Genomic DNA, 17,673 nt, shown 5'->3' on the forward strand with positions numbered 1-17,673 from the left:
GCTGCTGCCAATGCGCCAGGATAGAGAGATCTCGGCGCGGGAGGAGATGACGCAAAAGGCAGAGCTCCCCTCAAAAAAGTGTTTCTCCAGGACAAAGATGGCGGCAACTTAGCCCAGGGGCCCAAGATGCCTGTGCCCATCGGGGGCCCCCAGCCAGGCAGTTCCGCCCCGTGCGCCCGGGGACACCGCGCCCGGCGGCAGCCGCAGCCCATTGTCACCAGCAGCGGCGGCGGCCCCGGCAGCCTCCTCCTCCTCTTCCTCTTCCTCCTCCTCCTCTTCAGCATCCTCGGCAGCGCTCCGGGAGCCCTGCAGCAGCGTCTCTCCAGTTAGAGCGGAGGGGGTAGAGGAGAAAGAGGAGACGGAGACAGCGGTGCGGGCGTCTGTGCCGCGGCTCGGGGCTGAGGAAGAGGAACAGCGGCGGCGGCAGGGAGGAAGAGGAGGCGAGGAGCCCCCCCGGAGCCGTCCGTCGGCAGCGGGGGACGCGGCATGCAGCTGTCCAGGGGCAGAGGGCTTTTCTCTGGAGGGAGATGGGGAGCTGCGATCTGACCATGCCTGGGTGAGAGGGGGAAAGGACCAGCCGCGCAGCCCCGCCACCACCAACTATCACCACTACCACCACCATCTCCTCTCCCTCCTCCTCTGTCTGCGTTATTGCTCTTATCTTCTCCAAGGCACTCCGCGTTGGATGGACTGGGGCTGCTTCTTGTGGTGAGACCAAGGCAAGAGCCACCGGCGAAACCCAACAATATCTCAGAGGAAGAAAAAGAAGAAAGAAAGAAGAGGGAGAAAGAGGGGGAGAGAGTGGAAGAGGGAGCGAGCGTGCGAGAGAAGGGAAGGCAAGCAAGAAAATCCCCCCAATCTTTTAAGTCAATGCATATTGTGGTGACACTGGCAAAGGAGCCCTCACGGTGGAGTCGGTCAGGGCTGTGCGTTCCCAAAATATGACCAGGGGTGCTTGGATGTGCAGTCGGCAGTATGATGACGGCTTAAAAATCTGGTTCGCACCCCGGGAGAACGAGAAACCCTTCACGGATTCAGAGAGGGCTCAGAAATGGCGACTGTCCCTGGCATCGCTCTTGTTTTTCACAGTCCTGCTCTCTGATCACTTGTGGTTCTGCGCCGAGGCCAAATTCACGAGGACCGGAGAAAAGGAGCAGCCGCCGCCCGAGAAGCCGGAGCCCGCGGAGCCGGAGCTGCTGGCGGGCATGGGGGAGCCGGCGCCCCCCGCGCCCCGGCTCCTCGCCCCCCCTTCGCCCTCCCTCCCGCCCTCCCCCGGCAGCAGCGGCGGCGGCAGTCGCGGCAGCCGCACCAACGGCACCGAGCCCCGGCACGGCAAGGCTGCTTTCCTGGGGAACTCCACCGCCAGGCCCCTGGAGACGTGCCCCCCTCTGAGCTCCTCGTCCGGGCAGTGCTTCAGCGTGGGGGACGCGGAGGCGGTGTGCCGGCGGCGGGGGGGGCCGGGGCCGCCGCGGGGCGCGGGGCAGAGCCCGGCGCCTGGCTGGGACCTGATGGATTTTTACCTTTCCTTTTGTAATTCCTACACACTTTGGGAGTTGTTCTCCGGGTTGTCCAATCCGGACACTTTGAACTGCAGTCTGGATGTGGTGCTGAGGGGGGGAGGCTCCTGCAGCCAGTGCGTCCAGGCTTACCAGCGCTACGACCAGCACGCTCAGGAGAAATACGAAGAGTTTGAGGTTATGCTCCAGAAATATTTACAGTCGGATGAGTACTCGGTGAAATCGTGTCCTGAGGATTGTAAGGTAGGAGCCCCTGCTGTGTTCCCCGTCCCTGGCTGGCGGGCTGGCGTGCCGCTCGCGTCTGTTGTGCCTGCCGTGGCCCGTGTTTTGGCTGCTTCGGTCTCCGCTCCTGGCGCCGGCAGCCGCGGTTTTTAGGGTGCAGTCAGAGCTGCGGAGGAAACAGGCGGGGAGACCCCGTTAGCGCACTGCTGAAAGGAAGGCAGAGCGATGGGGAAGGCTGGAGAAAAAAAAGAAAAAAGAAGCGATCCTCGGTCCTCTGGGAGTGCGGCGCTGGATTTCCCCCTCTTTATGAATATGCGATTGGCTCCGGCTCGGCTGCCGGCTTCCAGCGGGCTGGCATGCAGCTTGGCGGCAGGCAGCGACAGGGGCTGCATGCCAATGAGCCGGGCCCGGGAGGGCAGCCGGGGCCAGGGCCGCCCGACGGCGCTGCCCTCCCTGCCCGCGGGCCGTCCGGGGCGGGCCGGGGCCGGAGGCTGCGGGCCCGCGGCCAAGCCAGTGCTTGGCCGGGGCCGGGGCGGCGGGTGGCCGCGGTGCTCGGAGAACGGGTGTCTCGCCCCGCCGCGGGGGCCGGGGGCGCGCACCGGCGGCTCCGGGTGGGTTCCGTCGGGCGCTTGGCCCCGGGGGCTGCTGTGTGCGGGGCAGCGGAGCGGGGAGGCTGCCAGCCGCCTCGGGAGCGGGAAGCGGGACCGTGTCTCCAAGCGCTCTGTCAAAATCTGTGGAGCTGGGGAGAGCTGGAGGACGAGGGTGGACGTCAGAGGGCACCGCGGTGGCCCTTGGTTGGGAAGTGAAGGTGACAGCATTTCAATAAGCCTTTTTTTTTGGTGCTGCCGGTGACCGCTCAGAGAGATCCAAAGGTTTTTCCTTTTCTTCTGTTCGAAGGCAGGGTCCCACTTCGGCTCTGTGTAGTTGTTGTCTTCTCTATGCTTTTGCACAAGATTAGTTGGCCTAGCTCTCAAGACAGGAAGGGACAGAAAAAAAGGTTTTCCTGGGTGCCTTAAAGAGCTAACTTTATGCTTTTTTCCCCCCGTTTGTTTATTTGTTGAGAGCCAGGCCAGGTGAATGGTTTTGCTCAGAACTGGATTATCTTGACTACTGTAGCACTACATTAACCAGTCTGAAGCAAATCCTGCTTTAGCCGTGGAACACAAGAGTACATACAAATGACCGCCCTGAAAAGAAGGCCTAGCAGTACCTTCGTGCTTTGTAACTTCACCAGGGCCTTCTGAAATCGTTTCATGGTAACAGTCCATGCCTAAAGAATCCCGTTCACCAATAAGTTAGTGTAATTTGCACATATCTTTGCCACAAAAATCAATCCACCATTTCTCCAGAAGCTGAAATATCCTGTTATCAAATTGGATAAAGTAGGAAGGTTGCCATATTTATTTTTTCTTGTTAAGCCTGCCAAAAGTAAAGTAGTCTCATCAGTAATTTTGACTCCACTGTTTCTAGGTTATAAACTATTGTGTATATGTTATGTACTCAGTTACTGATAATGGACGTGTATTTTATTTCCAGAGTGAATTGGATAAGTAAAAAGCATATCAAATGTAAATAGATGTCCACTGGTGTGAGGACATCTTTGCCATTTCAGTAACTCAACTAGAAATTGACCTGCTACTCTGTGTTGCCAAACAGTCAACGTCTGCTTGCTTAAAGTCATTTTTTTTTTGTATCACAGTTTAGTTTCACTGACGTTTACCACAAAATGTGCAGTTACTTTACAGTATATCATGGTGTAAGAGGTGTCGAAAATGAACAGAATAGCAAGTACGCACTGTATAATGATTTATCCTTCAGAGACTGAATAAGGAGAAATACTTGATAGGGGAAAAGTAGTTGCCAGTAAAATGACTGTGTGAAACATACAAATGAACTAGACAAATGCTGTGCCAATGACCTGCAGTTCTCCGGTTCAGAGTGCTAGGCGGTATTGCTCGATGTTTTGAGAATTTGGCCAACTAGTCTGTGTTAAAAATGAAGGATATTCCAGCAGGAAAAAGAAAAAAAAAAAAGCAAAACCCAAACCAAGGCTGCGACTTCGTGTTTTCTTTCTCCCCCCGGGGAAGGCAGCAGGCTGCGCGGCGGGGCGTGGCCGGGCGTGGCTGGGCTGGGGCCGGCGGCCGCTGCCGGCGAGGTTGCTGTCCAAGGTGCTGCAGAGGCAGCGCCCGCAGTCCGCGGCCAGGCTGTGGAGAAGCCGCTCTCTGCCACCTGCCCCTTGACTTGGAGCTTCTGGGTCCCTCTGGAGCCTTTTGATTCATTCTGGTGGCTGAGAGAGCCAAGCGGTTGGGAGGTCCAGCGGCCTGATAGACGTGTGTGTCACGCTTGTACGTGGTCTACCCTGAAGTGCGTAGAGGTGAAACTAGAAACTCGTGGTGAATACTTTGGACAATTGAAATATTTTACTGGTCTTTCTGGTGTTTTATACATATGTCATTTATAAAACTCAATCAGGAAATAGCTTTTTTGTGTAAGTAAATATTAATTTTTTGAGCATTGGACATCTAGATAATTCTTAGCTTAAGAATCAGAACAGAAAATAACATCTAACTACATGTTTTAGGTATACACCACTTGATTGGTTTATGTGGTGAGCTGTTTTTACTATTCTTTTAAACAAAATGCTAAAAACAATGACTTTACTCAATAATCACGTATGTAAGCGCTGGCTTAATACAATGAAAGGCTTGTTAAATAATCGAACTCTATTTATGGCATCTTTAGTATTCTGGGAGGGCTGCTTCATTCACAGAAAAAGAGAGCTTTTCATCCAGTTGATCAATTATGGCTGATGAAAAAATCAATAAAATTTACACTGAAAACAGTCAACTTAAAACTTGTAAGTGGGTATTACTTCCCCTTCCCCAATTCTCCCCACCACCATCCCCTGCCCTTGACACAGTCAGTTCTCACAGTAAAGAGTGAAAATCATAGAGGTTTCTCAGTCCACCAAGTTATGCCTTTCAAGAAATGACTACTGCTTATAAAAAATAGTACAATGAAAATATTTTAGATGTATGAGTCTAAAGACTTTAAATATTCGTTCCTTTATCTGAAACCGGAAGAAAATGAAATTTGCTTTCAAAATATTCTGTGTTCCACTACATGTCTCCTGGTCTCTGAAGAATATTTTAAATAAATTGCTTTGCATTGCAGAAGTCTGCAATGAGTTGTTTAGGTTATCAGTTCACATTTAGCTATTCTACATGATGAGCTTCGGTTTTTGTTTTACTATATAATTATATTCACTCATTTTTTTAAAAAGAATGCTGTCTTGTATTTAAGGTCTTACTATTAAACTTCTTACTGAGTTGCATTGGTATTTTTGAAAATTTTGTAGAAAATGTTGAGGCTTTTGAATTTTAGAACATTTGGAAAATCAGTATTTATTTTTGATAGTATCAATAAACATGCACATGCATTTTATATTGTTAGGATGTCAGCAGACTTTGTATGTTGTTTAAAAGTTATGGATATCAGTGTTGTCTCACTATAAATCCATCTTCAACTTATTTCTTAAAAAATATCCTTGAAGTCTGATGTCTTTATGTATTGTTTTCTTGTGTTAATAGTCATATATCAGTAATGGCTAAACAATAAATATAAGAGAAATATTTTAATGTATTACATATTCAACAAAGGTGACATAACTAAATTGATGTAGCTTTATTGAATTACTAAAGTTACAGAGTAACTGAGAATCTGGATCTACATTTCTGTTTTTCTGTTATAAATTTAATTCAGTTTTATTTTTTACTAGTTATGAAATTTTGCTTTTGCACATTATAAAGTAGTGGTTTTATCTACAAAGTTTGTTCTTGGCAATATCTATAGTTTCTTGATTTACAGAATATCATTTTTATATGCAGTGTGACACAGGACTGTATTCAAACAATTAACAGGGAATTGTATTGGCTTGATGTTGGAAGACACAGTTCCTCATAATGACTTGCCAGCTTTCTATCAGGGGAAATACTCAAGTTCTTATTCTTAAGACAGCAGGCTAGTGCTCTGTGGAATAAAAGAAAATTCTGGATACTTCTGATTAAGAACTGGGTCAAATAACTAAGTAGGACATATAAATGTAAAGGTTTTTACATTTTTTTTTTTGAGAGATAGAACTTATGTCTTTGTGAAAAGTATCAGAGGCCAAGGCTTTCTTGGCAGATGTATTTATTAATGTTTGAACAAAACATCAGTTATCATTTTTTGACACAGGTCTCTTTAACCCAGTGAAAGTTGAGAGTGTTTAAAGTGTGGCCTTCCTTAGTGCTAGTTGAAATATTGAAATTTGTAATCCAGGTAAGTGCATTATAATTAAAATAACATTAAAATAATTTTGTTTTCCTCCTAGAATATCAAAGCAGAAAAATAAAAATATACCACATTTTTTTTATTTATTTCAACATTACTAAAAAACAAACTTTAACTGGCATTCTACGTGCTCAACATGTACATGCAGACTTTTTTTTTTTCCAGGAATTAAATATCATTTAATAACTTCTGATTTGAGGTTTGTGATATTGGTATCAGAAATGTGTAAGAAAATAGCTGAGTTATAATACTACTTAGTTGAAAAACATGCATATCAATTAAAGGTTTCATCTTTAAACATAGATGGTATATTTGATAGGAATATAGAGCTGGTGTTTCTGTTGCTAGATATTTTTTTTTCTTTTTTTGATCAAAGAGCTGTGTTCAACTACTTTTATTTGAGTAAGAAGATGATTAGAAGTTATTTAAGACAATTAAAATCACATTTGTTCTCATTTATCTGGAAATATCAAAGCTTATATGAATCATGACTTTTCCAAGAACTTTTTCCTAAACAGCATATGTACTCTAATTAGGTTTTGATTTAAACTCTCATTTAAGCTGGCAGAAAAGAGCAGATGAGAAATACAAAACCAAAAGTTTAAGTGATAGAAGAACCCTTCTGTTACAAACAGTCACATAGACCAGTGTCTGCCATAAAGTTAGACATTTCAATTGCACATCTTAATCACACAATATTTATATTATATGCAAGACTGATACCTAAGCTAATAAGAAGAAACTCTTACAAATTAAACCTTCAGAAATCTGCACTGATGGTCAACATCTAATGGAAATGAGAAACAATAAACATTAAGCACTGAAATGATGCCTTTTCAAAATGTGTTGAGATTTAAATTTTTATTTTAAAGCTCTTTTAGAAATGAATAAAATTCTGTATTAAAACCCCCATGATTCTTAAATGTACATATTTTTAAAAAGTTTCGTTTAAAATGCTGTGAAACTAATGTGGCTGTATAAACGGATGTTTGCACATGCTATTTGTTCAGTTGATTTAAAAAAAAAAAAAACTGACTTATTTTTCAAAACTAATATAAGATAAATATGTGGATGAATTTAGTACAACTATTCCTGTAATAGTGCACTGGTTTATTAATATAAGGAGCAATACTGACTGTACTAATGGACTTTGTATTTTGGCCTAAAATCCTGATTCAGCAATCTGCTTCAGTCACCTGTTTTGAGCTAGATGGATGGCACTGCACTCAGAGAAGACTATTCATGAGCTTACAGTCATTCAGTTGCTTAAATTCTTTGTTGGATCAGGATCAGATCTATTCACTCCTAAAAAAGCAAATTTCTCAGGGTGTTCTTTACAGAAGTGAGTTCACCCCACCTAACTTTTTAAAAGTTTACACTAGTTGATCATCTAGATATTAATCCCATTTATGGGTACTTCATTCTTGATTGAGGAAAAAAAGGCCTGCAGGTGACTAGCACAGAGCAGTTGAAGTGGATTCCACCCTAGTTCAGCAGCCACCATTTAACACTTGATGTTATTAGCATCACATGTCTAGGGACCTCATGGCTCTGCCCTCACTTCTACTTTTTTCACTGATTCTCTTCACATCAAGCAGTACACTTCACATGCACCTTGAAGAGAATGTGGCAGTCTTGCTCTTTCATTTCATGTTCTTCTAGGAAAAGTAATCAAAATGCAAATTATAGTTCTATCACTTAACCTGCCTAAAAATCATTTGGTCTATACTTAGTAATTTATCACTTCAGTCTTGCACTAAGATCCATAATGTATTTGGATCTGTTGAATTGCCTAAAAGGGAAAAAGTAACTTAGAAGCCGAATTCTTAAATATTACTTTTTGATAAATACCACTCATAACACTCCAGAAGATGATAGAAAAATTAAATAATTCATCTGACAACAACAACAAAAAGTAGATGTCCAGTATGGATGTCCACATCAAATATAAATGTTCAGACTCTCATTGTAGTCAATGAAGATCATAGGTAATTCTAGAGTCTGAGTTAGTTCACAATAAAGTGGACATCTAAATAGGTCAGGTGGATTGTGACCTAAAAACACCTGTTTTCTGTTCATTGTCTCTAAAGAGCACATACCGTCATTTTATCTCAGATACAAACACCTCCACAGTGGACCTCTAAAGTCATATTAGATCAATCCTAACAAAATGATTTTGGTATAAAAAATAAGGTTGCATGAAATTGTGATCATACGCAAAATTTAACTGTGAGAAAGTTTGTAAAATCCTGCTACTTGTGCTGTCCCACACCAACCTGGTGAAATCACAAGCCTCTTGCACTTCTCTGATAAATATATTCTGTCACTGAAAATGTGTGAGCTATGCAGTCTGCTTCTTAGACATGAGAATAGCAAAGGTCCTTGTATGACATAACTATATTTTTATCACTTCTTTGAGAAAGGGGAGGCCAAGAGCTTCTACATACTACTTTTATTCAGTTGTTAACTTCTACCGAAAAACCATACAATAGCAATTGTAGGTCATCCTCGTAATAGCAATTTTTTCAGATAAATCTGCTACAGATTATTTCTCTTATTCTCCCTTCTTTCTTTACAAGGAAGGTTGTTGTTTTGTTTTTTTCTTTTAGGGGGGAGGTATGTGTTCTATGTGTGTGAGATTTCCTATACATTACACTGGGTTTAATTTTCTTCCTTTAACGAAATCAGAGGGAACTCCCAAGCCTACCCAATCTCTCTCACTCAAGAAGCACATATTCTTAGACGTTTATGTCACTTCACTAAAATAACCATACTGTACTTTTCAATGTACTTTTCACTGTACTTTTCTCTTGTCAGAACTGTAGAGCAAACATCGCTAAGTGAGAGCGTGTGATAGTTTGGTTTACTTTACAGCATCAATCAGTTAGATGAATGCAAATCTAGTGAGGCACTAGGGACATATTCTGGCTCATAGAGAGGTTTTATTAATTTGAAGATATGTTAAAAAAAATAAAAAGCAGATTTATTTTTGGATTTGTGATCTGACCTTATTTGCAAACAGGGTAGATATATGAAAGTAGTGGGTCACTCCTTTAGAATACACACACTGAAGAGCTACATCCAATGAGCTCCCAGTCCATAACGACAAAGAGAACAGGTCATGATGTAAGAGGCTTTGAAGTGCAGTTGATCAACACCTGATATTCTCCTACCATTCATCTCATCTCTTTCATCCAAACTGATGGACATGTCTTGAAAACTGTGTTTGAAGTAACATTGTCCTAAAGCCTTCATGGCAGAACCTGGTAGGACCTTTTGAAGCACTGGTCGAATGTAACCAAACTGTTGGGACGAATGAATGGTGATGATAAACGTTGAACTGATAAGCTTCAGCAGTTCCACCTGAATGTCTCGGTCCTTTGAAGTGTCTTGGAGATCCTGATGGGAATGTTCACCTTTCATATAGATTGATGTTGAGAGATTGTTCAGAGATTTCTGCATTAGAAGTAAACTTGCTCATTAAAAACAGTAGCAAAGATTATCTGAAACTAACAACAAGCAATATATATGAGTCCAGGTGTTTAGAAATTCTGCAGCAGTTTGGAAGTTGTTGTGGATGTTTCAAAAGATTTCAATGAAATTAGGAGGAAACTGTAGATGAGAGATTATAAATTAAAAATGGTTCAGATTTTCACTTTTGGGATATGACAGTAGCATTTTTCATTTTTTTTTTTTAATGTTACAATTTAGACAAGTTCTGTAGTCAAGCCATTATATTCTCAAATTTATCCATTATAAAATTGGGGAGAAAAAAGTAATTATATTATTTTTGTATTTTAGAATGTGCAATATATTGTAGGAGATATTTTCAGGAGATATTTTCAGGAGATATTTTCCAGGGAGCAAATATGATCTCTAGAATGCTTTTTAAATGCATGTTTAATTCTTGCTGATCCTCTGCATGTTAGATTAGATGTTGCCTTCAATTTGCCTGAATGGTTATGTAAATGGTATCTAGGGCCTGTCAACACACTTCATCTCTGTAAAACATCATAATGAAGTATCTTTCTTACATTTTTAAGATATTAGCAATCTAGAACCAGAGAACATTCTTTATTAAAGGGAAGGGGAAAAGATGGATTGTCTGTGATAGTTAGAAAAATAGCTGTTCTCATTTTATTCCTTCTTTTAGGAGAATGAGTTTCCAGAGTCTGTTCATTGATGATCTGCTGATCATTGCTCTACATTGGTCAGCTTTGTCTCTGGATTTCAGGGGTTACACTCACAGTTTCTTCTCAGATAAACTAATTTGTATGAGATGCATTCGTTTAGATAAATTTTTATATTCATATACATGCACACTGGATTAAAAAATAGATGATCTTTAAAATAAAGCCCAGCTCGTAGAAGGAGAGAAAAAAATAACAAATAAACAATAAAATTTTTTTAGGCTATTTTTATTGTAGAATAAATAATACATGTATATATTTTCAAAAAATGTAGTTATAAAAATTACATGTAAATTTCCCATGAACACTCTTAACATTGCCTTCACATATGATATTTGTTGAAACTGGATTTGTGTATAGCAGAGCTTTAGATTAATAACATTTTATTTATTCACAGTTGCAAGTAAAAATGGACTTTTAAAAGAAGATCACTTCATGGTGAAATCTGGTATAGTACAGCTCACTTTAAAAGTAAATTCTTTTTAGAATATGGCAAAACTATATCTTTGAGTTTCAATATATAATATCAAAATGATAAAAATAAAATTATGTATGTCAGTCATAATCTTTTTATTAAAAACAGCTACAAGTAATCTGAAATCTATGCCTTGGTAAAGACTAAAACCTCTGAAAATTTTCAAGAGAAGTAATATTGTAATATCTATTTAGAATACTAATCACTAGTAAATTCCTTAAGCAAGTATCTGGTGTTTTTCCGGTGGGATATGTCTCTACTGATTCCAGCCATGTTAAAATCAGGCAAATAGTGCAATCGGTGGAGAAAGATCCATGTTGTCAGAGACTAATTCATTGACCTCTTTATTATTAAGTAAAATATTCTAAATGCATCTATTTTGGAATATTGCAAATTTTATACCCCTATAAGTACAAAACCATCCTTTCATGTTTTTTTCTTTCACACTGTGTTCAAGCTGTTAATATTGCAGTGCAGTGCTTTAAAGTGAGACTGGGCAGTTTTGATAGTATGAAAGTTTTTTTACAGAAGCGAACAAGTATGGGAAGCGCCCAGCGCCCTGCTCGTGAGGATGCCCCAGCACGTGCTGCCAGGAACACAGAGGCTCTGCCCGTTCAGCTACACAGCTGAAGCAGGGCCAGGGCAGAGGATATACGGGGATTAGATTCCACTGGCTTGAGGTTCTGCACTTAAAAAAAGGAAGCAAAACAAAAACATAGCCAAGGTCCTGTGGGATGGTTTTTAAAATTCTTCATGCATTCAGAGATGAAAGATGTTCATTTCCAGTCCCATTCTGCTGTGGGGTTAAAGTCTTCCTGTAAATATTTCTACATAGAACCTGCCAGAACTTGGGCCAGTATTATGAAGAAGTAGGAGTTTCTGAACAAGGTACATTTGAAATATTGGGCAAGTTCTCTTAAAAGCAGAATTAATTTTTTTCTTTTTATTTTTTCTCTTCTATGCTTTCTTATATACAATCCTTGGGGAAATGACCCCTATTATAAGCTAAGTTTAGCTAACAAGATAGAGTGTATCACTGGAGTTCAGGAAATGAGGCTTCTGTTTTATATCCCAATTCAGTTAGAAGTGCATTATGGTTTCTTTTGTCTCTATTAAAATCTTATAAATGTTAAAGCTGAACCTTATAAATATACATTTTTTTCAACCTCACTATATTAACAAAATTAAATCATTACTGTAACGGTAGCTTTTCAAAATTTAGCAGCTGAGATTAATTCTTGGGATGGACCTGAGTAAATGTACTGCAAGCCAATCTCTGTATGACAGATGTGAATTTAAAATATTGTTTTATTTTCATTTGTAAATATAGACCAATTTTCTTTAATCAGGAATCTGCAATGACATAAACCAGGACTAACTCCATTGAAATCAATGGCTTTACTTAAATGTAATACTGTTTTGAGAGCAGAAGGAGGCACATGACAAACTTTAAAACTCAAATATATGAAATCTAAGGGACAGATTTGACTCAGACTGATCTGCTTTACAAACTTTGCTACAAAAAGCAGTATGCAGAGCGCTTTAAATGCTCATTTCCTTGTCTTTGACTGATGTTACTAATTTGTTATTGTTGTTAGATTGATGTTTTTTTCCCTTTTCTTTGTTGTTGTACTTGGTCTTGATCCCATTCTCTTACTCTATTGATTTTTCAGGCACACTGTAGAAAAATATTATGAGCTTAACTTGTTCAGCTATCCAGGGGAGGAAAAACCTTGAAGACAACAAAGCAGAATTAATTTGTCTTTTCCAGCCAAGAGTGTAGGTCATATGCCAGGGTTAAAAGGAGAGATGCTGATCAGTAGTATTGCTAGTTTAAATCCAGAGAAGCTGCTTTGATTGCTGTAAAGACACTCTGTATTTACGCTGGGATAAATACAGTTAGAATTTAAGCGTAAGTTGGAAAATTGATCAGGTAATGGAAGTTTTGCCTGTAGTACATTTCAAGACTCATAAAAAAGGTAGTAATTTTAACAATGACTCATCTTAAATAAAAATTACAGGTATTATACACACATGTATGTATATACGTGTGAGTGAGAGAGAGAGAGATATATATATGTGTATGTCTCACAGGAGATGCGACAAGGAAATCACTGAAATAGGATCAAGCATCTTGGGGAGGCTAGGGCAGTCCTGAAGTAGAGTCCTATGGAAATCTTTGAAATCTCCTGGAGTCTTTAAAATTAAGAAGTAGTTTAGAAAGTACAGAAAAATGTAACAATTGTTAGACTGTTTCTAAACAGTCTTCTCCTTTTTTTGCAGTCACTGATTTGTTTGTTTTCTGACTGATCTGGAAATGTAAATTACTTAGAGTATGTTCTTTCTTTCATCGGGACTTCAGAAAGGCCCCAGAGTAAATGTGGAATACACAAACATCAATTGCCAATGTCATATGCGCACTAACCCTGTTTTACATTGATCTTCGCAACTCTTTTGTAGGGACTCTCTGTGTGTTTGGACTGAAATTTGTATCGCTGGTTGGAACAAAACCACCTAAAAGTCCATGTATCTCTGCTACCTAATATTAATAGATTATGGAAGAAGTTACCTTAAATGTTCTATTTGCTTAACTGGAATATTTTAGATTATTTTTGTTTCTGCTTTTTTATTTGCACGTTACATAACAAGGTTTTTTATTTGTTTTTGTGGAGTTTTTTTAAGAGCAGGATCTTTTGATTGCTGTGATTATCTGGGAGATCAGGTTTTTGTTACTGTTGTATCATCTGAGTTTTACATTTTTTTCTGGGATATTTTAAAGGGCAGAATTGTGTTAGCTTGTGCAATATGAGCATGGATTTCAGTGACTTCCCAAATATTTATTTAAGCCTTTTTTGCAGTTTTCTGTCTACTTGTGGCTGTTTCTTTTCTATCACTGGAGAAACATTCCTCCTTAAATATTGGTATGAATGTCAATATTTATAGTATGATTTTTTTCTCATAGTTTTAAATACAGGCCTGATTGGAAGAGAGCTGGTATTTGGGATGGAAGAGATCTTTTCTTCTTTTATAGTTGTTTCAATCTGCAAGAGGAGGAGAAGATATGTTTTGCCGCTTGCAGGAAATATTTACATCTCAGGATTTTACCAAAATTATGACTGGCAGGGAAATTCAGGAGGCTCACAGGGAGGAATAAGAGATCTGTGAATATCAATAAGCTTTTTTTGGGGTTACTCTAAATTTGTGGTCCTGTGTACAGCATAGAAAATGGAACTTAAAGTATATATGAATAAAGACATTTTTAAAATAATTTGGTGTTATGTTCTAAAGATAAGCAAAAGGCCTGAAAGTGTTTTGGTTGTTTTTTTTCTACAAGTAATGGTACTATTGGGGAACTCAAACATTACAGTAAATCAGCAACGCAGGGGCCCCATAGCATGCAGTGCACGATGAGGTGTGCCTGTTACGTTCCTCAAAGGGCTGGTCCTGCTTCAAATTCTTTTCTTCACTTTGTATCTTAATAGGGTTAAAAGGAAACTATTTATTTCTTACAGAGTCTGTACACCCTGGGGCACGCAGCTCACAGATCTCAAGTGCTTGAACTGTGTACAGGCAGCTGCCCCCAGGCTGTGTCTATATTAGCATTTTAGTTCAGGTCGAGGGTGTGCTTTTGAAACAAATCTACTGACTCCCACTCTCACTGTGTCTTGATTCACATCACAGAGCAATACGGGAGCACACAAACTGGATTGCTTTCTGCTGAAAGTAAAAGCGAAGAAGTGCCCCAGAGCCCATCTAATGAGTTGCGAGCACTAAGGGACATGCAGTCTATAGGACTAGGGTTAGCCCTAAGTAAAACCTATGAAACATATATAATGTGGATGCCAGGGTCTGAGCACTGTTTCAGTTTACAGAGTGTTTCTACAGAGCCACGCTCCTTGTTAATATTCACATGGTCACAGTTAATGAAACTCAAAGTCAATCCTCACGTGGAGATAATTCTCAAAGTATCTCAGCAATTTCTTCAGGACTGTAGTTCAAGAGCCTGAGCCAAATCTCTGAAATGATTTAAAGCCAGCACCTGGCTTTATATAATCATGGCACTAGCTGTTGTCCAAAAAGTGGATTTGTGGCCCGGTGTGCAATTGTCACACACTCAGGAGAGACATTGCTTATTTATTTCAGGTTTGCGTAGTCCTCGGTGCTCGGTGGTTTTCCACAAATCAAGCACACTAGAAATCATCACAGCGATATCTTTCATACACATGCATTACAGGATCATACACTCCCAGCTACAATGATTGGTTAACAATTGGCATATAATTATAATATCTGCTTAATCATTTCTCACACTACTGCACCTGCCCAGAGGAAGGGTCCTCACCTGGGCAAGGGTCTTCCTGACCTGTGGGCAGGTATTTTAGTATTATAGTGAAGGTAGTTCAGTTAAGGACACTTAAATCCCTGCTTTCTTTGCCAAGTTGGCCATATGCATGAGAAATCTTAATCAAATCATTTTGTCTTTGTTCTGGACCTTGACATTCCAGAAATCGGTTTACATTTTCTTGGCCTTAACTCAGCAATTGTTTATTGTTTTCAAAATCAGCTCAACCTCCAAAAGCTATGGTTAACTTTTAACTCAGCAATAAGCACTAGGTAATTGATATCATGGTGAGCATCTATTATTCTTTTTTTTTCTTTTTTTTTTTTTCTTTTTTTTTTCCCTACCATCTTCTGCTAGTGTGCCTATGGAGGTGAAGCACAGCATGGTGCAGATTTTTGCTCTATGCCTTCCCTGCAGCTGCCAAGGCTCTGTGCAGCAGGACCACTGCAGCTCTGCTGCATTTCAGGCTCTCTGGGCTGCCTCTGTCCTCGCTGTGGAATTCACAGCACCTTCCCAGCACACGGACATAAGGCTGAACAGACCTTTCAGTGCCTCTTTATGGCAACTCCTGAGTTTTTAGTTTCAGAATGGTGCAAAAATATCTAAGCAATTCTGAAAATGAAGAATTTGTCTGGGAAAGGAGGGAAATCAGCAGGAATGGAATAAGGCTGACCTTCATTCATAAAATAATGCCCTCCCTATCTTCTAATTTATTTACTTGTTTTCTACTAAAAGAAGAAAAGATCATGGGGTAGCATTCAGTCTGGATTTTAGGTAAACACTGAACTGACAACCAGATACGCAGGAAAACCTAAGTAACTGATTTTCTTTTTCAATTATTTAATTTTCTATATACTTGTGAAGACTTTATTTTCTTTGGGTTTTTCAGCATTGAGAACAAAACTATATCTATGGTATGAATTGATATTAATTTTCTTCACAGAGTAAAGATTTTATTTGAAAGATTAAAAAAGTACTGTGCAGTTCTTTGGAAAATATAACACTAGAAGAATATTGCCTTCCTCATAGAATATTTGTTGTCAGTATAGAGAATACTACCTTTCCAGTTTTGATTATTTAGACATTTTTATTGCAATACTCCCAGTAATTACAGGTGGTCATTGCTTTTGAACCCCAAAAATTCATGCCACGTATTGAGATGTTTTTAAGTAAGTTTGCTGCACTTCTGGGAGAAAAATTAGTTCTTGAGTCATGAACAACCCTCTTCCCGAAGATCTGTGGGGCTTAAAGTTTTTAGCCTTTTTTTAAACACGGGGAAGCTTTCTTACTTTTTCCCCAACTCACAACTCCAGTGGGGCTAAAATGAGGCAAGAAAAGTGATTCAGTGACCTAGCAAAAATGGATAAACAAATCATTTGCTGCAATAGTATCAGTGTGTTTGATTGATTGAAACATCAGGGGGAGACCTGCAGGTGATCAACTCTTACTTCAGCTGACCAGGAACTGTGAGGGAGACGAGCTAGCAGAGTTGCAGAGGGCATTGTCCTGCCAGCGGGAAAAGCCATCAGCGTGGCAGGTAGCCAAAATTGCAGAAGTTTAACTTAGGTCATCATAAGAGTAGATAGACAACATATTCGTATAAGGCTTCAATTGGATGTATCTCAGATTGTACTTACGTTGCTTTATCCTGAAGCCTGAAGGAGCCGATACTGAAGAGTCAGAAACTGAAGAGAGTGTATTTTTGGTAATCAGGATATAGGAACTGACATACTATGCTGCTCAGTGATCTGCTTGGTGTCATGTCCTATCTCTGGGAATAAGCTTGGGAGGTGACTTGAATGCTACATCAGACAGTTAGAAAATCATTGGCTAGTTTGCGGAGTTTCTTCTTAACTCATATTAGGCAGTAGCCAATTTATCATGCTTATGATTCAAGAAGTCACTTTTCCATATACTTTCCTATTAGTATAATTTCATACATGAGAGGGTATCTTATTGTTAGAGATAAATTTCATTTTCAAAGGCCCTTATAATGATATTCACAATCCTAATTTTCTCTAAATGTGCGGCAAACCCACCGAAATTTCATCAAAATTTGGTTCTTGCTATGCTTCATGCATTAGTTCTGTTGGTTCCTTGTAATAATTAAGATAGGATTTCTGTTCCTATAATTCTCATGGATTTTTTTGTATAGCTCCTATAGGATTTTTTTTCTGATATCTAGTGGCAAATTGTTGGATGAAAGTGGAGACTATGGTAGAAGGAAAGGATTATATTTATGTAAAATATATTAAAGTGGTATAGTCAAGCTAGTAATCAAAACCAGGAAAAAATATATTTTTGAATGTATTGAAACACTAGTGGAGGGATTTGCTGCTTATATACGCCTTTCACATAAAGTTTTTGCGCTGTATTAATGGCTACTGACTGACAAAGGCATTTAAGTGTAGTTTCTTGCACGACAGAGAAGGATTTTGTTTGTGTATTGGACACAAATGGGAACATCTGTACATCTGCTGTAATACAAGAGTTTCTCTGCAGCTGCGACACATTACAATGTAGGCATTTATCTATGATTCTTGACAAAAAGGACTCATGCAACAGGTCCTCACTCATTAAGCTTTTGTTATTAAC

The 17,673-nt window shown here is 39.9% G+C and overlaps 1 protein-coding gene across 1 annotated transcript in view; it reads left to right on the top strand.

The window, feature by feature from the left end:
• The first annotated feature begins 941 nt into the window (after positions 1–941).
• NALF1 (NALCN channel auxiliary factor 1) overlaps positions 942–17,673 on the top strand; it is a 538,776-nt gene continuing 522,044 nt past the window's right edge. The window contains exon 1 of the mRNA XM_068395422.1: positions 942–1,760. Within this exon, the coding sequence (XP_068251523.1) occupies positions 942–1,760 (819 nt within the window). The remainder of the gene's footprint in view (positions 1,761–17,673) is intronic.

This window comes from Nyctibius grandis, chromosome 2 (genome assembly GCF_013368605.1).
Source record: "Nyctibius grandis isolate bNycGra1 chromosome 2, bNycGra1.pri, whole genome shotgun sequence".
In the NCBI taxonomy this organism is placed as follows: domain Eukaryota; kingdom Metazoa; phylum Chordata; class Aves; order Nyctibiiformes; family Nyctibiidae; genus Nyctibius; species Nyctibius grandis.